Source organism: Tenrec ecaudatus, chromosome 16 (assembly GCF_050624435.1).
Source record: "Tenrec ecaudatus isolate mTenEca1 chromosome 16, mTenEca1.hap1, whole genome shotgun sequence".
Taxonomy (NCBI): Eukaryota; Metazoa; Chordata; class Mammalia; order Afrosoricida; family Tenrecidae; genus Tenrec; species Tenrec ecaudatus.
Window position 1 is genome coordinate 51,194,555 of NC_134545.1, and position 23,717 is coordinate 51,218,271.

General features: G+C 53.7%; 1 protein-coding gene across 1 annotated transcript in view; it reads right to left on the bottom strand.

The window, feature by feature from the left end:
• Window positions 1-23,717, bottom strand: part of COL13A1 (collagen type XIII alpha 1 chain) — a 203,832-nt gene that overhangs the window by 38,249 nt on the left and 141,866 nt on the right. The window contains exons 21-35 of the mRNA XM_075533429.1: window positions 19,976-20,002; window positions 18,437-18,490; window positions 17,720-17,806; window positions 17,362-17,415; window positions 16,264-16,308; window positions 15,821-15,889; window positions 13,989-14,012; window positions 13,025-13,087; window positions 10,921-10,965; window positions 10,432-10,584; window positions 9,725-9,823; window positions 7,873-7,917; window positions 4,066-4,107; window positions 2,848-2,874; window positions 1,974-2,054 (exon numbers count right to left, since the gene is read on the bottom strand). Coding sequence (XP_075389544.1) covers window positions 1,974-2,054; window positions 2,848-2,874; window positions 4,066-4,107; window positions 7,873-7,917; window positions 9,725-9,823; window positions 10,432-10,584; window positions 10,921-10,965; window positions 13,025-13,087; window positions 13,989-14,012; window positions 15,821-15,889; window positions 16,264-16,308; window positions 17,362-17,415; window positions 17,720-17,806; window positions 18,437-18,490; window positions 19,976-20,002 — 915 coding nt within the window. The remainder of the gene's footprint in view (window positions 1-1,973; window positions 2,055-2,847; window positions 2,875-4,065; window positions 4,108-7,872; window positions 7,918-9,724; window positions 9,824-10,431; window positions 10,585-10,920; window positions 10,966-13,024; window positions 13,088-13,988; window positions 14,013-15,820; window positions 15,890-16,263; window positions 16,309-17,361; window positions 17,416-17,719; window positions 17,807-18,436; window positions 18,491-19,975; window positions 20,003-23,717) is intronic.

Here is a 23,717-nt window from a genome sequence, read left to right on the forward strand (position 1 = left end):
GGGGGGCCACTCTGCGTCAGCGCTGACTCGAGGGCAGTGAGCTTCTTGTCTATGCAGGGGCCCCTGGATAGCTCAGACAGCGAAGCCCTAGACTACTAACCAATAGGTCGGTCATGTGAACTCACCCAGGGGCACCTTGGAAGGGAGGCCTGGCAATCTACTTCTGAAAGGCCAGTTCTACTCAGATCCTCCTGCGGCCACCAGGAGTTGGAACCAACTCCATGGTCGTTGTTCTGTGGTTGTTGGTGATGGTCTGTGTGCAGTATGGACGCTGAGTTTTCTTGAGACTTCTACACTAGAGGGCCCAAACCAGAGGAGTCCAGGGGTCCCTAGGGGGCATGGTGAAATATCTTGCATGGTCAGTTAGAGAATCTTAGCAAGTGAGGCGGTTTCACAGTTCCAGCTTCTCTCGACAAATGGAAAGACCCAGAAATACTGGGCACCCATTAACCTCAAGCAATAGCTAAACTGAGCGGGGGCTGATCCCTGAAGAAGGGACCCGCGATTCCATCATTACACCAACGTCCTCAGAACGCCCTCTGCTCTCCCTGAAGGCCTTCAGAAGGGTAGACTTGGGTTGCCCATCACCGCAAGGTCAGTAGTTCACCACTAGCCACTCCTCAGGCGCATGGTGAGACGTTCTACACCCATAAAGACGTGCAGTGTCGGGCACCCATGGGCAGTTCTACCCTGTCCTGTAGGGTTGCTCTGAGTCCAAATGCCTCAATGGCAGCGGTGACTGTACTTGGTCTGTTGTTTCCTTTAGCTATAAAGAGTGCCTCCCTGTCTCCGTGCTCCATCGGAGGCTGGGAAACTCAGATGCCATGCTTGGGCTTTCCCCTGGCATGTCCCTTGTGGTGGTTACCCACTTGGCCATGGTGGCCTTTGGATTTCAAGCCCTGCCGGGCTGCGTTTGTTCCCTAGGGTTGTTAGGGCCACGGAAGTGGGCAAGGGGAGCTTTGTGGTCAAGTGGAGGCAGGGAAGCCCCTTTCACAGGAAGGCGTCTGAGTCATTCCGGACGCAGCTGAAGACTTGGGAAAATGTGCCAGGCATCAGCTTTCTGTGGCCTGCCAAGTGCACCAGCTTCTTAAACATCCCTGCACTTGCCGCATTAATGAGGCTGTAATTACACCTCCAGCTCTTGGGTCGGCTGTGGTTCTAGAATCCAGACCTTCAAGCTCTGCCAAGCCAGGCTACTTGGCCCATTGTTCCCCACTCTTTACAGCTTTCTGGGATGGGTATTGGACCTGTGCCTGGGGCCCGGGAAGGTGAGGGGATGGCCTGGCTTGGCTACAGGCTTCTCATGTGACCTCACTTTCTCCCCAGGGCTCTTCAGTGAAATGACTAGCTGGGTCACTAGTCTCCATCTCTCAGAAAAACTAACCGGCTTCCAGCTTCATGGGCTGGGAGGGAGGACGGAGCCCAGGATGCAGGTGAGGGGGCAGGGAGAACACCAGGCCACTGGAACCTGGGGACAAAGGGATTCACCTAGCCCCTTTCTCAACAGAGGTGTCTGCCTCTGAGCTGGTACCTCCAGGCCTGGCTCCAGTCAGAGAGCTGCTGGGACCAAAGGATCTGACCCCATTTACAAGCTTGTCTGTTGAGGCCAGTACTGAGGAGAGCACAGGGCAGTCTGGGGACCCTCTGGAAAAGGAGCACTTAGGTGGAGAATGTCTCACTGTCCCTCTGCTCCCAAGCTCTCCCAGCTCGGAACCCATCAGGCCGACTTCTGTTGTCCATCAATTAGGAGCAAGCAGCTGGCTTTGCAGCTGGGTGCTCCTCGGGGGCAGGACCCTGTCTTATTCAGCTTTGTAGCCCCCCCAGAGCCTGGCGCTGAGGGGACTCTCAGCCGCAGGGCTGGAGGCGAAGGCCTCGCTCAGGTGGGGAAGCACTGTTGCGTGGAAAGCCGAGGCCTGTAGGTGCCTCTTCCAGCGTGGAGGGGTCTAAGGCAATGTCAAGTCTCAGGTACTTACGGGCAATCCCAGGGGTCCTCGGTCTCCTTTTTCCCCCGCGGCTCCCTTCTCTCCCCTCGCTCCATCTAGTCCTGCCTCCCCCTGAGGGAAAGAGAGATGGTGGGCACCGAGACTTTCCCCCAGACAACGCATGCACCCATACATTATGAAGTGGACAGGAGACTGTGGGGTGGGGAGGGTGGGGGTAGAGACAAGCAGAGGAGGGAAGAGGTGGAAATGGCCGGGGCAAGGGGTGGTTGCTGGGGAAGCCAAGAGCCCTTGAATTCTTAGCCCGGTCCCCCTCAGTTTCCTGCACTCATTTTGGGGCCCCCAAAGGAAAGAAATGGGTGGAGTGGGGACAAGCCCACAGGGCAGTGCCAGGGCAGGCTCTGGCAGGCAGACTGGCAATGTCTGAGTGCCACCACCGAGCCCTGAGCCTCCTGGAGTAGTCGGGTGAAGCAGTGCTCTGCAGATTCAAGGACAAGAAGCAGCTCCTTGCCTTTGGAGCTCCTGGGGGAAGACGGGGAGCCGCAGCCCTGCATTCTGTGGGCATGGCCTGCAGAGGGCCCCCCTCTATGTTGCTCATGTTGCTCTGGCTCTCTGTTGGGGATTAAAGAAGGGCCTGGAGTGGGTTGGATGGTAAAGGCTTTCTTGGTTCGCTAACAGCGAGCCTGTCTCCGTGGGGCTGATGAACGAGGAGGCTGACCATGAGCCCAAGGCATGTGGGCTGCAGTGGCCGGGGCTCAAGGGACTGCAGGAGCTCGCTCTGCCCACAGGCCAGGGCACCCCATGATTCTGCTGGGGGGAGAGGTTCAGCAAGGCCGCCTGCCTCGGGAGCTCTTCCCCTGTGACCCCGGCTCTCCCCTGCCCCCTTGGCCAGCACCTGTCTTCTTACCTTTGGTCCAGGAACACCGTGGAGACCCTGCCAATGGAATCAAAACGGAGCGTGAGCACGGCACTTGCTGGTGAAACCCACACCCCTCTGCACACATTGGCCCCAATTAAGCGAGAGATGTGGGTGCAGTCTGGCCTGGGGTCCCTGCCAGGGAGAGGCAGAAAGGGATGCACCGGGGGCCAGGCTGAGGATCTCCAGGGAGGGCGCTGCAGGGACAACTCCGGCTGGTGTGCCGGGAACTGACTGAGAAGCTCCCTTTGGTTTCTACACTGACCCAGCATCTCATGAAGGGGTCTTGGAAGCAATAGAACACCCGTTATATCGTCTAGGCACAGTGTTTAAAGCCGTGCCAGGCACACAGGGAAGCGGCCATAAATGTGACCTCTCGTTAGTACTAGAGGGCAGTGGAAGTGCATGGGAGAATGCTGGCGAAATCAAGGTTTGATTCCCAGTCAATTCTCCTCCTGTGCAGCCACACCCCTCTGCCAGGGAAGCCTGTTCTTGGGTATGAGGTGGAACAGGTTTCGATCGAGCTTCCAGACTAAGATAGGAGGAAGAAAGGCCTGGAGATCTATTTCTGAAATCAGCCATGGGCCGCCCTCCAGTGACCGCACTCTGGCCCGCAGCGGATCCGGGACGGGTGCCAGGCCAGGCAGGGTTTTGTCCTGTTGTGCATGATGTTGCCCTGAGTCGGCCGACTTGTTGGCAGCGACAAACCCTGTTACCACCACCATTACTTCTCCGCCGACAGTGGGGACAGAGCGAGCTTCCAGAGGCAGATCAGCATGTGTTGGCTTAGGAAGCTTGGTGCAATCTCTCACTATCCAGTGAGGAAAGACCCATTCGGTGAGGCGCTGGGGGTTTATGGGTCACCCATTTCAAATCCTGGTCATCTTGCCAGCCGACTGTGGGGAGGAAGGTTACCTATGCTTGCGGGCAAACATTGGGCAGAACCAGGTGTGACTTTTTTTCTCCTACAGGATGATGTTTGTCCAGGGGACCGGGCATGGACAGGTCTCTGGGTGTCGTGGATGCTGCCTGGTGGCGGTGGGTGATGGGAGTGGGAAGGAAGACTAGCAGAGAGACCTTCATATGAGAGCCTCCCACCCTTCAGAAGGAGAGCGCAGTCATGTCCTAACACAGAGGTTGAACACGATGACCATGGAGAGGGGGCACTAGAGACCTGGACTGAAGTGCTGACAAGCCCTCCGAACTTACAGGAGGTCCAGGAGGCCCCTCTAGCCCTGGTGGCCCAGGCACCTGGAAACCAAAGGGAAGACAATCAGCTTGCTTCCTGGTCTGCCAAAGGGCCCCTCCTTCTTCTACTGCCATGGTCTCCCTGGGTCCACAAGGCCAGGGGAAGACATAACTGACCAGCTGTGGCCAGCCAGTGACCGCCCGACACAGTCTCTCAAAATCGGGCTCAGAACTGGTCAGAAAGCCATGGAACCTCACGGGTCTGTACAAGGTAAGCAAAATGTTGCCTGGAAACATCCCCCAAACATCTTGGATTGGACCAACGGGTGGATCCTAATGTTCCTTGGATTTTTTTTAAGCTCCATAATGTTGTAGTCTAAATTTATCTTAATTTTTTAAAGTATAAAAACGTGATACATGCGTCCTGATTGGGGTGGTGATTCTATGAGTATAACCCTTGAAGTAGGTGACAAGTCATCGAACCGACTACCTTCTCCCCCTTCCAATCCAATTTTACTATACAGTAACTTTTAAGATGAAAAATACAGCAGACTCATTAAAATGTTTTATACATCAACGAAAAATTGAAAGAAGGATGAAGTCTCTTGGTCTGTCTAGCAGGGAAGTACTGCCGGTGTTCGGCTCTGGGGCCTTCTCATCTTGGAGGCATACAGTGTATTTGCAGGCATGTCCAGACTCAGGATGACATTCGTGTGACTCTCTGCTCTTGGTCACTGGTCCCCAAACCCGCTTCCCGTGCTTTGCATGTTTCCCACAGGTCTCCCTCTAACAGCGATGCGCTGTGAGAGGAGCGTGAAGACCAGTGACCGCCTAGTTACCAGCAGGGTGCTCTCATGGTGTGCAGTGATGCACACCGGGGCTGCTGCTTGGCGAGCGAGTGCGAGAGAGAGAGAGAGAGAGAGAGAGAGAGAGAGAGAGCGAGCGAGAGCCTTCTCCCCTGTAAAGCACAACCCCATGGGGCAGTGCTCCCTTGTCGTATCGAGTCACTGTGAACCAGAGTTGACTGAATGGCAATGGGTTTGCGAGTTATTAGTCAGGGCTTCGAGCAGCATTTGGCACATGGAAATCTCTCAAGCATGGTGACGATTTCTTCTCCATCTTAGCACCATGATTATCTAATCACTTTCTTCTTGTTAGAAATGTAAGCAATTTCCAGTTTTCACTTTAAGTACTTCTGAGAGGAACATGTCTGTATCGGATGTGTTTATTTTCATTTTCCTTCTCCATTTTATTTGGGTCCACAATCAACCCACATGGAAGCAGCGGTCAAGAAATCAAATGCGAAAAAGAAAAAGAAACCAAATGACATATTGCCCTGAGCTCATCTGCTGCACAAGACCCCTTTAAAGGGTTAAAAAAGCAAAGCGGCTACTTTGAAGACTAGGGTGCACCTGACCCGGACCTTTGCATTTTCCGTCGCCTCGTATGCCTGTGAATGAGGAAGGAAGACTACAGAGAAGCAACACCTCCTTTTACCGTGTCGGCACAGAGTAGCAATAGTGTCTCGCACCTTGGGGACGCCAGGAGGGAGGAGTCCTTGGTGGAGGGCCTCACGCTTGGCAAAGCAGAAGGTCAGGGAAAACGAGGCAGGCCCTCATGAGCTGCACTGCCCCAGTGGCTGCCACCATGGGCTCAAACATAACAGCGTGCGTGAGGGACCGGGCGCTGGACCGGGCAGGGTTTGACTCTGCTGTGTGCGGGGTCACGCTCCGAGTTGGAGCCAACTCCAGGGCCCCTGACAACAATGCTTTCCTCTTTCTTTGAAGTTAGGCTTGGTCTAGGCATAAGCAGCATGGGCCAAGGAGCCCTGGCGGCTAATGGGAAAGGTTGGCTGTTCGACACTGCCCGTGGCTCTGTGGGAGTAAGAGCCAGTGATCTGCTCTCGTAGATCACCACCATGAGACAGCACGGACTGGCTGGCCCCTAACGACGACAGCACATTTGTACGCGACACAGTCCAATCAAACCCAGAGCCCCTGAGGGAATCTCAACTCATAGTGACCCTACAGGACAGAACCCAACTGTCCCTCTATGGTTCCAAGGTTGAAAATCGTGATGGGAACAGAACGTTCCCCTTGGGGCAACTGGTGGGTCCAAACCCATGACCTTGTGGTTAGCAGTGCAATGACTAATCTACAATGTTCAGTACCAGGACTCCTTTGTGTACAGGTATATTCCACAAAGTCCAGGTGGGACTTGGTGACATTGCTGGGCAACCCCTGCCAAGGGCCCTTGTTGGTCTCTCCCTTCCTGGGGCACCTGGGTCCCACAACCTCTCAGCAAACATCTTTCCTTTCAAGTTTCCATGATCTCGATCGCTTTCCTGGCCCCACAAACAAGCTCAAGGTGCACAGAGCAAATCAGTCTTTGAACTAACCGTTCCTCCACATCTTGTTGCGTGTCCATGACTGCAGTGCACGGTCACTTAGCCCATTTCCTCCCTGCACTTGCCATTTCCATGCCTCCTTCGTCCCTAACGCTTCGGGGTTTTGCCTCTGCCCTTTCGATCTCCAATGGTGGATGGTTCTATCCCCCTAGTGCAATTGCTCTTTGCTCACCTGTCTATTGTTTCTCCGAAAATTGAGCAATTGAATTGAGCTCATTTTTCGAGCTGAAGGGTAACTAAGGGGCATACATGGTATTGGGGGTTCCACCAGTCTCTATCCGACCAACAGACCTTTTTAAAAAATGTATTCTGGGTCTTGTCGCACAGTTTTCTTTCACTGTATCCTGGATCCGCAAGCCCTTTCTGAGCAGTTGGTTGTGGTAGCTGGGTACCCTCTAGTGCTTGTAATTGTGGAGGCTAAGGTTTCTGTCACCTATTAGTCTACTGGACTACTTTTGGAAAGCCTACTTCTGTGTTATTTATTTTAATAAATCATTTTATTGGGGGCTCGTATAGCTCTTATCACAATCCACCCATCCATCCATTAGTACATATGTTGCCATCATCATTTCCAAAACATTTTCTTTCTACTTGAGCCATTGTATCAGCTCCTCTTTTTCCCCCTCCCTCCCTCCCCCACCTTCTCACCCTCATGAACCCGTGATAATATATACATTATTTTTATTTTCACATTTTACATCATCTGCTGTCTCCCTTCACTCACATTTCTGTTGTTCATCATTGTGATCGGTTCCCCCTTTCTTCTCCTCCTTCACCCCCACTTTCCCCCTACCCTCCTAGTATTACTCCTCTCATTATTGGTCCCGAGGGGTTTATCTGTCCTGGATTCTGTGTGTCAAGAGCTCTTATCTGTACCAGTGTACATGCTCTGGTCTAGACAGATTTGTAAGGTAGAACTGGGGTCATGATAGTCAGGGGGTGGGGTGCAGGGAGGAAGGCTTGAAGAACTAGAGGAATATTGTGTGTTTTGTCAGTGCTATCCCGCATCCCGAGGAAAGCCTACTTCTGAATCTTCTAGATAAACACTGACAATATCTTTCTTCACGACTCTGCTCAAGAGGTCTGTCTGTGAAGTCTCCAGACACCTCCCCCCCCCAGCCCCGCTCTGGTGCCCACCGCATGTCAATCTACATTTGGAGGTCTATGACCGCCAGCCCCATCAAGGGACCGTCCTACTTGCTCTCTCTGGACTGATGTCACTGAGAAGGCTGGCTCCCAACAAACAGTGACCGACCTTGCTTCTGGGCCTCGGTGGCACTCAGCGGGCATTCAGCTTCTCCATCCCACCTGCATTAGGTGCACATGGTTTCATTCTAGAATCGGGAAATTCTGTGCCCGCCGGGCAGACCGCTGGTTGATGGGGCCCCAGCGGCACAAAAGGAAGAGGAGATACCACCTACCTCCACACCTGGGTCACCCTTCTCCCCGGGCGCTCCTTTCTCTCCCTGTGGGCACAAAACACTGTGGTGTGAATGCTGTAACCAGGGGATCCCGGGCACATCCGATGCTCGGTCTGTGCCTCACTTGGCTGGGTTTGTGGTGATTGCTGTGGGCCATGGAGCCAATGCCAGTGCACAGGGCCCCATAGGACAGAGCAGGGATGCCCCTGCGGGTTTCCAAGGCTGTCACCCTCATGGAAGCAAATGGCCAGTTTTCTTGCTGGAGTGACTGGTGGGTTTCAACTGCCTTTCTTTCAGTTAGCAGTTCAGTGCTTTAACGACTGCACCACCAGGCTCTTTAGACGAAGGTAAGGGTCGCCAAGGAAATCCTTGGAAGGCCCAGGGGTCATCAACCCCAAGGAGAGAGAGCTGGGAACCTGTCATCATGACCTTCATGAATCCAAGGTAGGAGGAGAGGCTGTGATTCTATATGGATTCTGGGTGGATGGACCTTCGGATTGGCTGGCTCTTGTCTAAGGCTCTCTCCGGTAAGGATGATGGACAGACAAGCAAACCCACTGCCATTGAGTTGATGCCAACCCTCAAGGAACCTACATAATGTCGTACATCTCTTTGGCAGCAGACAGCCTCGTCTTTCTCCGGAGTGGCGGGTGGGTTTGAATGGCTGACCTTGTGGTTAGCCGCCCAATGCTTACCCTACAGTGCCACCAGGGTTCCAGTGATTACATTACTCATTGTCACTTCACTGCCATCGAGTCAATGCCGACTCCTAGTGACCTCACAGGACAGAGCAGAATTGCCTCTGAGTTTCCAAGACTATCACTCTTCATGAGAATAAAAAATCCCATCTTTTTCCTGAGAAGTGCATAACCACTCTGCCACTGGGTTTTGGTGAGTACATGGGAGATGTGTATGTGTACAGCTCTGTCTGACGAGCTTGAGAGGCTAGGAGTGATACAGATGACTAATGTGGTCACCTGCTGACAGAACGGTTTGAGTTTACCCAGATAAACCTTGACAGAAAAACTGCTGGTCTGCTTCGGGAAAACCAGCCTCTGACCGCCCCATGGGCACAGTCGTACAGTGGCACCCGCGGGGCCGCACGAGTGCCCGAACAGAGCACGCGTCAGCGTGGACACGATGGCAGTGGGTCTGTGTTTGGGGAGCCAGCCCTCTCGAGAGGCCCTCCTGGTGGCCTGGAAGGAGCCATAAGGTGGCTCGCCTATGAGAAGGGCCACTTGCAAGTATCTTCCAGGAGCTACGGGACTCAGCCCTTTAGGAGCAAGGAACTGGATTCTGCCCGTGGTTGTGTGAACTGGTGAAGGGAGCCTGGGACGCTGTGGTCTTGGGGGCACCGAAGCCAAAAGAGACCCTGGGCAGAGGACCCACAGCAGGGCTCCTGACCCACAGACCCCGAGGCCGCTAAGTCTGTGGGGATTTATTGCGCAGCACCAGTAACAGGCGCGGGTCCAGAGCCAGAATGGAGAGCATGGTGGGGAGGCATGGTTCCTATGATCAGGCCCCCACCACATCAGGAGCACTTCTCTGTCTGGGAGCTCATCTGCCTGTCCCATCCGAGTGGGACAGCCACAGTCAGAGTAGCTTCAGGGGGATGTTTACATTGGGACGGGCTCACCTCCGACTCCCTGTCAACACTTTGGCCCTGAGGCAGCCGTCGCCCTGTGTGAGCTGAGGACGCTGGGACTCCCTGCTCACCTGAGGAGCCCCCGGGCTGTGGGCAGGCAGGATGGGGTTCGTGCAGCTTTGGGCCAGCAAGGCCAGGCACCCCTGCCAGGCTGGGGGCTGCCCCCTTGCCTGCCCACAGTCTCAACACCCAGTCCTCTCATCTTACTGTGAATCCCGGGAGCCCACTGGGGCCAGGAAGTCCTGTCGCTCCGGGCCTCCCTGGGTCACCTGGCTCTCCTTTCTCCCCAGTTGGGCCGTCCAGACCCTACAGATTGACAGAGACTTCTGTGAGTGATGCCCCCATGAGGACTGTGGGGCGGGGGGCGGGAAGGGGTGAAGCAGCCTCGGCATGCATGTGTGACTCCCTCCTCCAGGGCGGGGGTGAAGCAGAAGCCCAGAGAAGGCCTCTGAGTCACGGCACCAGCCAAGCTGGGTGGGGCCACGAAGGTGGTCTTGTACGTGCCACCACTCCTGGCACAGGGCTTCCAGCTGCCTTCCCAAGGGGCAGTTTGACACCCCTGACATCATTACTTCCCCAACCACCTGGTGGGCTATTCGGGAAGGCGCTCTTTGCCCTGTTTTAGAGTCGTGGAAACAGGCTCCGCAGGGCTTCATGCCTTGCCCAAGGTCCCAGAGGGGTGATGACAGACGGGGACCAGGCAGGTCTCTCTTTGACGTCAGGGAAGTGGCCTTTATACAGTGAGTGGCTTGGGGCACCCTGGGGGAAGTCCCATGCTCAGGTTCTGCTCTGGCAGTGGTCCCGGCCCCATGCAGGGCTGCCCTGGGGAAGCAGCGGGAGGAGGGTGGAAGTGTGGCGCATGCACGGAAGGGCCCAGACCAGGGGTCTGGCCTCCCATCCCTCTGCTCACTCACCGGGGAGCCTGCTTGTCCTGTCTCTCCTCTCTCTCCCTTCTCTCCCGGGCTCCCCATCCGGCCATCTTCTCCCTTCATTCCTGGAGGCCCATCCTTTCCTGGGGGTCCTTGTGGACCAGGGGGGCCCAGGTCCCCTGGCTTGCCTCGAGGGCCCTGTGGAGCATGGCAACGTGTATCAGACACAGTGACGGAGACGAGAGCAAGGTGACAAGGCGGGAGAATGGAGGGGGTGGGCGGCCGGGCAGTCGCCTAGGTCCACTGGTGCTTGGATGGCCAAGGCAGCCAGGGGTCCTGGGGCAAGAGCCCATCTGTCCCAGGAGGGGCCTGCTGGCTTCCCAGGTGGGCTGCTGTGTGGACCTTTACAGAGCGGGCGCCCTGTGCTTGCCCGCCCCTTCACTGGCCCACAAAGACTCCCCTGGGTTTGTTCCAGAACCTTCCTCACCCTCCTCCCACTACTCCAGGTCTGGGCTCATGTCCAGGTGTTCTTACCTTTTCCCCATCGTGTCCTGGAGGGCCTGGCAGTCCAATCTCCCCCTGTGGCCAGAACTAAAGGTCACTCTCCGAGCCCAGAATAGAAACAGACATAACTGCCATTGATCCTGCGGAGCCTTCGTCTCTGCACTTGTGCACACTGTGAGCCCCCTGACACCTCACTGCACTCCTTCCTGAGAGCTTGAGCATACTGACACCTCACTGCACTCCTTCCCGAAAGCTTGTGCACACCGTGAGCCCACTGACACCTCACTGCACTCCTTCCTGAGAGCTTCTGTACACCGTGAGCCCACTGACACCTCAGTGCACTCCTTCCTGAGAGCTTGTGCACACCGTGAGCCCACTGACACCTCACTCCACTCCTGAGAGCTTGTGCACACCGTGAGCCCCCTGACGCCTCACTGCACTCCTTCCTGAGAGCTTGTGCACACCGTCTGCCCACTGACACCTCAGTGCACTCCTTCCTGAGAGCTTGTGAACACCGTGAGCCCACTGACACCTCACTCCACTCCTGAGAGCTTGTGTCTTCATTGCTTTTGCTTCTTGGGGGAGGGCTCCAAAGCACACAGCCTCCCCCTCCCCTTTCCCCCTAAGCCAGTCAGGAACAGCCAGGTCTGGGCACCATCACTATCGCCCACTCTCAGTGGGGAAGAGGTGTGCTTGCTTTTCTGTGTCCCTACAAAATGAGCCAACATTGTCCTGGCCACCTCTAAATCTTTCTTGAGGTCAGGAGTCTCTGCCTTGAATGCCAGGTAAACTGGCAGCCCCATCGCACGACACCCTGAGGTGGGTGCTAAGGAGAGGGACACAGAAGGATGGGTGGTGAGCTCTGCCTGATCCATCAGGAGAGGCTTCTGGGAGGAGGTGGCCATTGAGCTGGAAATGAAATGTGAGAAGGGCAGGGAAGAGGGAGCAGGAGTGTGCAGGGTAGGAAGTCCCTTGACCACAGAATAGCCACCTGACCAAACTCACTGCCAGCAAAAGATGCCAGCTCATAGTGACGTGCAGGACAGAGGGGAGAACCGCCCCACACAGTATACAGGCCGGACTGTTCACACACATACACTGCCCCTTCTTCCTCCTGTGGGTTTGGGCCACCTGCCTCTTGGATAGCGACTGATGAACTACTGTGCCAACAGAGCTTCTTGAGCGCGTATAAACAAACAACAAGCAAAACAATCCCACCCCTCCCTCCCAAACCTACACCACCAGGTGGATTCCAATTCATTGCCACCCAACAGGACAAGGGAGTAATGCCTCTTTGGGTCCTTGAAATGGCAAAACATTTGAGGAGCTGAAAGTCTCCTCTTTTTTCTGAGGAGCAGAGGGTGGGTTTGAATGGCTGACCTATCAGTTAGTAGCTGAATGGTGAACCCACTCTTTGAGCACAGGATAGCCAGGCTTTGGATCAAAGGCACAGGGGTACCAACCAACCAACCAACCAACCAACCAACCAACCAACCAACCAACCATCGAACTCACTGTCCTTGAGTGGATTCCAACTCATAGCGACCCTATAGGACAGGGCCAAACTGCCCCTGTGAGTTTCTGGAACTGTAATTCTTTATTTACCTTGGAGCAGCTGGTGGTTCTGAACTGCTGACCTTGTGGTTAGCAACCCGACTCACAACCACTACACCACATGGCTCCTATTTATTGTGTGTGTGTGTGTGTGTGTGTGTGTATATGTATGTATGTATGTTTATGTCTGTTTTGAAGGTGGGGAATATACAAGGGAGATGAAGGTGGGGAAGCCTAGAGACTAGGGAGGGATTCAAAGTCACCTTCTCTGATAGGTGACAGTTGGGGGCCTGGTTTGGACTCTGCCACATCAGAGGGGTCTATGAATTGCAGGGGTCCAAAAAGCCAGGAAGGATGCCTGGGAGGAGGCCAGTATCTGTGAGGAGGGAGGGCAGGAGGGCAGGCCAACAGGGCGGAGTGTGCATGTGGGAGTGTCAGGAAAGATTATAGGCAAGAACCCTGTGGAGAGGACCCTGGGGAGATGAGAGACCAGGATGGGGGTATCCTGGTCACTTTGCTGAGGGGCAGTGTCTCTGCTGGGTCTTCACATGACCCCCTCTCCCATAAAAAAAGGTCTTACCTTCTGGCCTGGGGTCCCTGGAGCTCCAGGTGGGCCAATTTGCCCGGGAAGACCAGGGGGGCCCTGGGGAGAACAGAGAGGCACATGGGAGAGCTCGCTGACTGAGGATGGGGGCCTGTCCCCAGAGGATGTCCCCAAGGGAGTCTCATAGAGACTGGCTCAGAGAGAACAGAGCTTTCACACCATTTTTTCCCCTGAAAAGCACAAGGCACCTGGGGTAACCCCTCAATGTGAAAGAGATAAAATGGCTTTATTGGGGTACATGGGGGCAGAGATGCTGGACTAAAATAGGTTCCTCCACTCCTGTCCTCTAGGGCACCTGGTGGAGGGGGTCTCCCGGGGCTCAAAGCCCCCTTCAGAGAACAGGGCGTAGTGAATGTCTTCAGCAAGCAATCTGTTTGCATGTCCATGCCCAGCGAATACAGGTCACATACACCCAAGGGAACATGACCCAGCAATTGGCGAAGAAGTGAATACTGGCAGATTCAACAAGTTGGATGGAGCTCAACTACATCCGACCCCTGAGCAAAGGAAGGGAGCCCAGGGGCACGCTGCTCCCAGGGGCACGCTGCTCTCACTCACTGCCAATGCCGGCTCAGGGTGAGCCTACGGGGCAGGGTAGAAGCGCCCCGGTGAGTTTCCAAGACTGTCACTCTTTACTGGAGTCAAAAGTCCTGTCTTTCTCAGGAGCTGCTGGTGGTTTTGAACTGGTGACCATGTGCATCGTAGCCCAATGGGTAACCACTACACTACCAGAGCTCCATAACAGTTGTCATTGAAACCTAGCACTTCTACAGGCACTGGGACACTCGGCCGTACAGTGAACCAGTGACCCACGCTTCAGCCCTGACTCTCAGCTGGTGCCTGCTTGCTGCGGGGAGAACTCAAGCCCTGGTTTCTGGGTCGCCCTCCCCAATACCCCCAGTCTGCAGCCGGAGGAAAGCAAGGGAAGAATAAGACTTACCATCAAGGCCAGCGTCCGGATTTCCTAGATGAACAAAAACAAAACCCCAAACACCACAGTGTCAGTTGTCACCTGGAAGTTCACCTCTGCCAGGTTGTGTCCACTGAGACTGGTCCTCCAAGAGACCCTTTTAGGTGGGTCTCCATGGCTCCTCACCCCACACCACCCCTGCCAACCATTTACCTCCAGGCGATCACTAGACAGAGAACTGGTTTCACTATTTCACAAGCTGATCACTGCTCTGAAGGTGGTCCTGGGACGCACTCACCCCAAGCCCAGCTCATTGCCATCAAGCTGGTTATGACTCACAGTGACCCTCTACGCACTCTCTGAGACTGTAGATCAGGGATCCTCAAACTTTTTAAATGGGGCCAATTTACTGTCCCTCAGACCCGTTGGAGGGCCAGACTATAGTTTTCTAAAAAAACTATGAACAAATTCCTATGCACATATGTTATTTTGAAGTAAAAAAACAAACAGGGCCAAAACACCCGGTGGGCCAGATAAATGTCCTTGGCGGGCCCCATGTGGCCCACGGGCTGCAGTTTGAGGACGCCTGCTGTAGATCTTCACAAGAGCAGACAACCGACATCTTTTATTGGCCGAGAAGCAGCTGCTGGGTTTGAACCGCTGACCGTGCAGTTGGCAGTGCAGTGCCTACCCCATAGCCCCAGGTGTACTACGATGGACTGCTGGTCTTTTCTTCAGGTTACAAAGGAGGAAGGATGCAGGCTCTCTTATTCTTTCTAATTGCCTACCGGGGCCCACCCTTGCCCTCTCCTCCTCTCCCAGGATGCAAATCTCAAGGCTCCCATGGACCCCAAACTTTCAGCAAATGCTGTATCACAGAGCTTGGATCACTCGGGAATAAATCCGAGGGAAGAGCGCTATTTTAACAATGAATTATACACACACACACATGGAGATTTCTTTGAAGTCGGGATTCTGAATCTAGGGTGACTTTTCTTTTTGCCCCCATTTGGTAATGACTTTTCTTTGTGCCCCCATTTGGTAACATCTGGAGGTGTTTCTGTGTCGACTGGCTGGTGACAGTGCTGAGGGTCTTCCTAGTAGCCAGAGGGTGGCGTCCAGGGAGGCTGCTAAAGCGGCCTCACTGCGCACATCTAATGAGGAGCATCCAGCTCAGCCGGCCAGCAATGCAAACGTGGAGAAAGCCTACTTTGAAAGCACTGGAGACAGGCTGGCGGGAAAGAGCAGTCCCTGGAGAAGCTTGCCTGCTTGGTACAGTAGAGGGACAGTGACAAAGAGGAAGGCCCTTGGTGAGATGGACTGACACAGTGGCGGCAACAATGGGCTCAACCGTAAGAACCGCTGTGAGGGTGGCAGAGGGCCAGCGGTGTTTCACGCCATTCTGAATGGCGTCGCTGTCCGCCGGAGCTGACTTGATGCGCCTAACTAAAACAATGACAACAACAACTTTTAAAGGGCTGTTGCTAGCTGATGGCCCTAAAATATGAGTATATGTTTTTAAAGGATGCATTTTGGAAAGTCAGATTCTGCCATGTATATGGGTGGGCCAGTACCCCCTGGGGGTGCCGGGGTACTCCCTTGTGGCTCTCAGGTCCTGGGGCAGCTGTGTCCAGACAGCGAGCCAGGACACTTGGATGCCCAAGAATGATGTGTGTGTGTGCGCGCCTGCGCTCACTCCAAGGCTGCCCAGGGGGAGACCAAAAGAGAGACAGATTCTCCCAGGGAGAATGTCTCTCCTGGAAGCTCTGCCCAGGTGATGGGCCTCAGGGGCATTCCTCAGAGCCTTACCCTTGGTCCCGAAGGCCTTCTGGGCCTCTGTCTGTGGGTTAGACCTCACTCACCTGCAGAGCGTCGCTGATGTTTCCATTGTAATCCACCATCTCCCCTTTCCCTGGCTCTCCCTTGGAGCCCTGCAAAACAATTGAGGTCTCAAGCGCAGGGCCTAGGGCAAGGGCTGCCTCTGCCCTATCAGAGCAGGTACCTCTGATAGCAAGCACCTATGACTGCACCTGGCTGCACAGGTGACTTCAGAGCAACTGAAGAAGAACCGGTGAAAGGCTCCCGAGCCCTCTCCCAGGCTGCCTAGAGATTCTAGACCAATTACTGAGAGCCTCCATCTGGTTGGACAGACCAGAAGAAGACTGAGTGCAAACATTGGCGTCTCACTGGGTTGAGCATGCTCTTCCCTTCCCTCCATACAGAGACCCCAGGGCCAACCCACTTCTACCTGTGACTTCAGGGAGGTGGGGAATCCCACTGCGACTCTGGGAAGAGAGGCACATACCTTGGGGCCAGTGGGTCCCTGTTCTCCAGCCGCTCCAGGCTCCCCCTGTGGCATGACAAAATTGGAGTGAATGGGGACAGAGCCTGGTCACACATTGATGTCCCTAGCTAGTACTGCAGAAGGGGGCTGGAGCTCTCTGCCTCAGGCTGAGAGGACACAGGGCACCCCATCCATGACTGGACTGGAGGGCTCAGCCCCTTCAGCAAGTGGTCTCTGGATACCTGCCCACTCCCGTCTCCCTCTGAGCTCCTTCCGTAAAGTCACTTGATGACATCCTGTGTTGTGCTCTCTGCTAGTGACCCTGTGTGCCACTGTCTGGTCACCTCTGCCCAGGTCTCTCCCAGCAACACCCGTGGGAGCAGACATCGTTGCTTCTCTTTTATTGCCATCCTGCTCAAGTGTCCAGGGCAAAGCCAGTTGGTGCCAATTTGCCTAGGTGCTGGGTAACGAGCATGAAGACCTTGTGTGGCTCTTTTGGGCTCCCCTCCGCTTGGGAAAGACCCAACCTGCAAGCTGTTGGGGCAGATGATTTGGGGTGGGGCGGGAAGCTCTGCTCCTAGGGAAAACATGACAGAACTTTCTAGAAGAAATGAAACAGCGGTGTACACTTCAAAGAATAAATCATAGTTCCAGATATTCTGGTTTGAGCTTAAAGTCGAAGACCTCTTCTTCTTTTTTTTAAATCAAGAAAGAAAATAAACACGAAGGAAAAATGAGCTCTTTGGTACACTTCAGCTCACGATGACCTGTCAGGAGACCAGCTCATGGTCACTGCCATGTCCAAGCTGCCTGGCCCGTGGGCCTCCTGAAACAGCATTTCAGTTATGTGTCTCTGCGAGAGTTATGTGTGTCTCTGGAGAGCCCAGGGGTGCTGTGGGGCTTGGCAAGCTAGTCTTTGTGTGGCTGCTGTCCCAGGGGGGATGACTGATCAAAGACCAAGCTAGCCAGGAAAGATGGTGGCCAGGAGTGGAGGGGCCAGTGGGCATTGCCCCCTTGTCTGGATCAGATTCAGCCCCGGACTACTTTTCTTTCTCGAGAGCTTGAGCCCCCAAGCTGACCCCCCATTGTGCAGTTCCTGTGATCTAGGGACTTGTGTACCTTGTCTCCTTGCCATCCTGGGGGGCCAGCCTGCCCATCAACACCAGCTTCTCCCTGGGGAGGAAGAGAGGGATGGGGTGAGGCTATGCAGGGCAGCTCAGGCAGCTGCTTAAGGAGGGAGGGATGACAGATGGCTTTACTGGAAATATCTCTAGTACTCAATGTCCTTGGGCTGCTGTCTCTCTCGCTGCTGAGATTTTACTAAGTCACACCATTCCATCTACTGGAGTCTTACACCCTTGGCCCGGAAGGCCATAGAAGGAGAAATATTCAGAGCATTAGGTTCCTGAGAATAGTCTGAGGTGGAAGGTCACTAGCAAATATCTCCCTTGGATGCTGATCCCTGGGGAAGACTCACCTTTGGCCCTGGGGGCCCAGGGAGTCCCGGAGGGCCAGGCTCCCCTCGGCCTCCTCCAATGGCGTTGCCGGCACTGCCTTTCTCTCCCTTGTGTGGAAAATGGCGTTACCATTGCTGAGTCAGCCTTGTTTGGGAGGGAAGGGGTTGAACCCTGTCTTCTACTTCTCTGTCTTTTCTCCCTCCCAGCTAAGGGGCAGACTGTCTCTTCCGCACCCCCAGACCCCCCGGCTTTTGTCTGGGCTGAGTTCCACTGGTGGGTTTTAACATTTCAGTTACCAGGTGGGTGACTAACCAATTTATCTCCAGAGCTCTGCTCTTGAAAACACACACACACACACACACACACACACACTCCTGAGAGGTGCAAATGATCTAACACCCATAGGGTAGCCAGGAGGTGACACTGACTGATGGCCACTGGTAAACAAACATGTATGCTTTTACTGACACGGAACCGTTTTCAGGAGCTAGGATCCTATGTGACGTGTTTGAGTGGGGGTTGGGGGGGATATAACCAGGTGGTAGTTACTGGGTGCCTTCAGGTGGACACTTTGGGGCCTTGTGAAACCTCTCTCCCTTCCCCAACAGACCCCGGCAGCCTTTCCCTGCAGTCTGGGGGAGCCACCCAGCCAACACTGGGGCCGAGTGAGTGTGCAGGGCTGAAGTGGGGACCCAGGCCTTGTATGGCACCCATGCCCAGAGGGCAGAGTTTCCTACCTTCTGTCCCAGGAGGCCAGGTAGCCCAGGGGGACCCACAGCTCCCTTGTCACCCTGCGGGGACAACACAGACAGCACGTTATCAGGAGTGAATTCTTCAGGAAGGTTCCAGCCATACCACCGCTGGCTGCGCATGGCCTTTGCCCTGCCTCCCAGGACTGGCCATACTCAGAAGGGCTCCCCATCCAGCGGGACCCCCACCACGTGTGAGTCCTCGGCCGGAGACCGCTGGTACCATTGCTTTCTGTATCACTCACGCCAGGTGAGAGCCCAGATCAAAATGGAGGCCAGCCACCTTCAGCTTCTTTGGGTGGCTTCCTGCGGAGATGCTGGACAGTCCAGAAAACCAGACATGGCGGGAAACAGCCCTGGGGCCACTCCACCTTTTCCATGTGCCTACAGTCTAGGAGCCCTGGTGGCCTAGTGGTTTCAAGTTGGGCTGCGATCTACAAGGTCAGCTGTTCAAAACTATCAGCCGCTCCTGGGGAGAGATGGGGCTTTCTAGTCCCCTAAAGAGTTACAGCCTTGGACACTCACAGGGTGGTTCTGCTCTGTCCTACAGAGTCACTATGAAGAGGCATCGACTTGATGGCCGTGACTTTGTTTGGGTTTTATCGTCTCCCTCATCTCTCCTGCCCACTCCTCCCTCCCTGCCATGAGGGACGCAAAATCCACCTAGCAGAAATTGTCCAACGTCTGGAGCGGCTTGCTTTCCTAATCAGCCTCTCCCTTGACCATGGAGCTCCAGTTTTCCTTCAGAGTCCCTCAGAGATGCAGGAGTCGCCCCTGCACAGCCACCCCCACCCCCGCCCCAGTATGTAGAGGCAGCCACTGAGGTTGCAAACGGTTATACGACACAGAGTGTCCCCAAACCACGGGTAGAATCCAGGTCTCTTGGTGCCCCTTCAAGCCACTGGCATAAATCCTGCATCCGCAGATTGTCCACTGCTAGGAGCCCGGTGGCGCAGCGGTTATGCAGTTTGAAGCCACCAGCCGCTCCTTAGGAGAAAGACTGACTGAGGAGTTGGCATCCGCCGGATGGCGGTGAGAGGGCTGGGCCTCAGGCTGCCCGCCAGGGGGCGTGAGTAGAAAAGCTGCCCTGGTCAAAACAGGTTTGGACAAGCCAACCGAGGTCACATTTCTGTTTAGAGCTTCCCGTACCAAAAGTGCCGAAAGGCCGGCTGGAGAAACCCGGGTAGTCATTTTTAAAAAAAGGACAAAAGGATTTCTCCGGTTTATTTGCTGCTTGACCCGAGAGAAACGGCGAGGCCTGCAGGTGCAGCGGGCATGAGGAGTCAATTCTGACTGCCAGTCGGCGGAGACGACTGCGGTAGGATCCAGGATTCAGAGACGGGGGACGCTTTGTAGTGAGTCCTGACACGCAGGCCCCTCATTGGACAGCCCCCCTCTACTCAGACAGGTCTCCAGGCCCAGGCCAGCCACCTCAGGGCCACCAGGCACGAAGGAGCAACAACAGCTCCCTACCTCCCCCCACACTCTCTGCTGCTGCCCCCCAGAGCAGTCCCCATGACACAGTACCTTGGCTCCTGGGGCCCCCGGCTCACCCTATGTGGAAAAAATTCGGGCAAAGAAGAAGAAAAATGATCACTATGTTCACATATGGGAGGTAAAGGCTATACATCTCCTGTCTGTGAGAACAGGTCACTCTAAAACTAACTGTCGTAACGGCGAGTCTGACATATAGCAACCCTATAGGACAGCTTAGAACTATCCCCGTGAATCCCTGAGACTGTAACTCTTTGTGGGAGTAGACAGCCTCATCTTTCAGCTAAGGAGCAGTTGGTGGTTTCGAACTGCAGACCTTGCGTGTAGCAGCTCCACATAGAACCAACTACACCATATCTATAGGTGCCTATAAATCCAGATACATGTGTGTAGTCTAAAGTGACCAGATTTTAAACATTGGTAAAGCAGGACACCATTGATAAAACTCATATCCTGGCAAAATAGCCACATGGCAGCCGAAAACCGTATACCCTAGCTTGTCGTGCATTCTTTCCCAAAATCGGGACTTTTTAAAAACGCCGCAGGACGCAGGAAAAACTGTTAAAAATTGGACTGCCCCGCCAAAAGTGAGAGGTCTGGTCACCTTAGTAGTCCCAGCTATTCATTGAAGACACTACATAGGCTTCTCTGACTTAACCAAACACTTCTTGAGACTGGTTTGCCAGGTTTGAAAACTTAGGGTCAAAGTCTCATGAGACAACTCAATCAGTTGGCATGATGTCATTCACCAAGTTCATGTTCTGCACCCCAGTGAAGGGAGTAGCGTCTGGGGTCTTAACACAAACATCTGAGAGACAGCTAGGAGCCCTGGTGTTGTAGTGGGTTACATACTGGGCTGCTAACCCTAAGGTCAGGGGTTTGAAACCATCAGCCGCTTCAAGGGAGAAAGATGAGGCGTTCCACTCCTGTAATGAGTTACGATCTTGGAAGCCTGGCCGCTCAACCCTGGATCACTAGGGGTCAGAACTAATTTGGTAACAGCGAGATTTTTTTTGAGAAGGCACAACTCTTAGCCTCTATTCATTAGAATTGAAAGAGTGAGAGGCTAACCACAATCTGAGCGGGGAAACAAGTCTCTGAGGCCGGTCGCCTACACAAGCCCCCTACTCTCCTGAGACCAGAAGAACCAGACGGCGCTCAGCTTCTACCACTAACCTGACCTGACGGGTCACAAAGGTGACCGTGGCGAGAGCGGGAGAAAGACGCAGAACAAAATTCAAATTCCCAGAAACACCAGATTGACTGCGTGGCCTGAGAACTGCATGGCTCCTGGAGACTGGCACCTTGAGATGCTTGTTAAGCCCTGAACTGTCCCGGTGGGAGGTGGGGGTGGGGGTGGCAGGAGGCTGAGTGTCACCTCTTAATCAGAAGCACAGACAAATGAAAGAAAGGATATTTACCCCTTGGACTGGACGCGCCACTAAAAAACCCTTGGGATGACTCCGAAAGGCCAACATGTACTCTCTCACGGCAAAGGTGAGGAAGTGGGCCAACAGGGGGATTAAGAACTAAGCAGAACCCAGGGACAAGGGAAAAACATGGGACCCCAAATGGTAGAGAAGGGGGAGTGGTAGGCCTGGTGGGAAATGATCAAGGGTAAGGTTGCTTAGAGAAGAGGTATACTCTAGCCCAGGTGGCGATGAAGCATGGTAGTAGGGCAGGAGGAAGGTTAAGGGAGATGGAGGAAAGAGCTGGGAGTCAAAGGGTATTCATGGAGGTGTAGACAAAGACAGGTACATGCAAATATATATAGGAGGTTGGGGAAATAGATCTTGGTGTCTATATTTATAGGTCAAGTATTAAGGTGGCGGAAGGACCTTGGGCCTCTACTCAAACACTCCCTCTATGCATGAATACCTTCTTTTATTAAATTGGAACTCTATGATGCTCACTCTCCCGACACAACGGCTGGAGCCAAAGTGGGTGAACAAGTAAATGTGGTGAAGAAAGCTGATGGTGCCAGGCTATCAAAAGAGATAGTGACTGGGGTCTTAAAGGCTTGAAGATAAACAAGCGGCCATCTAGCTCAGAAGCAACAAAGTCCACATGGAAGAACACACCAGCCTGTGTGATCGAGTGGTCCCAAAGGGATCAGTTACCAGGCATCAAAGAACAAAAAATCATATCATTGACTGCACACCTCCATGATAGGATCGCTGAAGACAAATGGGTGCACAAGCAAATGTGGTGAAGAAAGCTGATGGTGCCCGGCTATCAAAAGAGATAGTGTCTGGGGTCTTAAAGGCTTGAAGGTGAACAAGCGGCCATCTCGCTCAGAAGCAAATAAGCCCACATGGAAGAAGCACACCGGCCAGTGCGATCACGAGGTGCCCAAGGGACCAGATATAAGGCATCATGCAAAAAAAAAAAGATATAAGTGTGTGTATGTATGTGTATATATGTGTATATGTGTATATGTATATATGTATGTGTATATATATATTATATTAAATGAAGGGGGAAGTGCAGAGTGGAGACCCAAGGCCCAAGTGTCGGCCAATGGAGATCCCCTCATAGAGGGGCTTAGGAGAGGAGATCGGTTAATTAGGGTGTGAGGTAGTATCGATGAAGAACACAGCTTTCCCCCAGATCCTGGATGCTTCCTCCCCCCAACTACCATGACCCGAATTCTACCTTGCAGGGCTGGATAGGACAGAGGCTGTACACTGGTACATATGAGGGTTGGAGGTACAGGGAATCCAGGGTGGATGATACCTTCAGGACCAAGGGTGTGAGGGACGATGCTGGGAGAGTGGAGGGTGAGTGGGTTGGAAAGGGGGAACTGATTACAAGGAGCCACATGTGACCTCTTCCCTGGGAGAGGGACAGCAGAGAAGGGGGGAAGGGAGACCCCGGATAGGGCAAGATATGACAAAATAACGAGGTATAAATTACCAAGGGCATATGAGGGAGGGAAGAAAGGGGAAGGAGGGGGGGGGGGAAAGAGGACCTGATGCAAGAGGCTTAAGTGGAGAGCAAATGCCTTGAGAATGATTGGGGCAGGGAATGTATGGATGTGCTTTATACAATTGATGTATGTATATGTATGGATTGTGCTAAGAATTGTTTGAGTCCCTAATAAAATGTAAAAGAAGAAAAGAGAAAAAAATGATTAGGGCAAAGACTGTACAGATGTGCTTTATACAATTGATGTATGTATATGTATGAACTGTGAAAAGAATTGTATCAGCCCCAATAAATTGTTAAAATAAAAAAAAATGTTAGAGGCAAAAAAAAAAAAAAAAGAAAGAACTAAGCAGACAGGTGGAAATAGAGCCACTGGAAGGCACCGGAAGAGCACGTTGACACATCATGAAAAATGCAACTAAGGCCATTGATCAATTCGTGTGGAAACCTGTGCGCGGGAATCTAACTTGTGCAAACTTTCACCAAAAATGTAACACAACATTATTTTTCAAAAAGAATAGTCAAAAGAGGAGAACTGGAAGGACAAGGATAAGAGGAGGAGGAGGAGGAGGAGTGGGGATGAGCACAGGCAAAGCATTCTGGGAAACTGAAGCATCAGCTCTTGGCCAGAGACCCCCACCCTCCCCTGAGCTGCTGGCCTTCCGAGGGCCCATGTCTAACAGAAAGATTGACACCAGGATGGTAGAGCAGCTTAGCTTTCCCTCCAAACAGCAGTCTCTTCCTGGAGGACAGGACCCGCCATTCCAACTCGACGTTTCTCCGAGTCCCAGTCCAACACTTGGCAGGCAGGCAGGAGGAAACGTATTGAATGAATCAAAGGGGATGG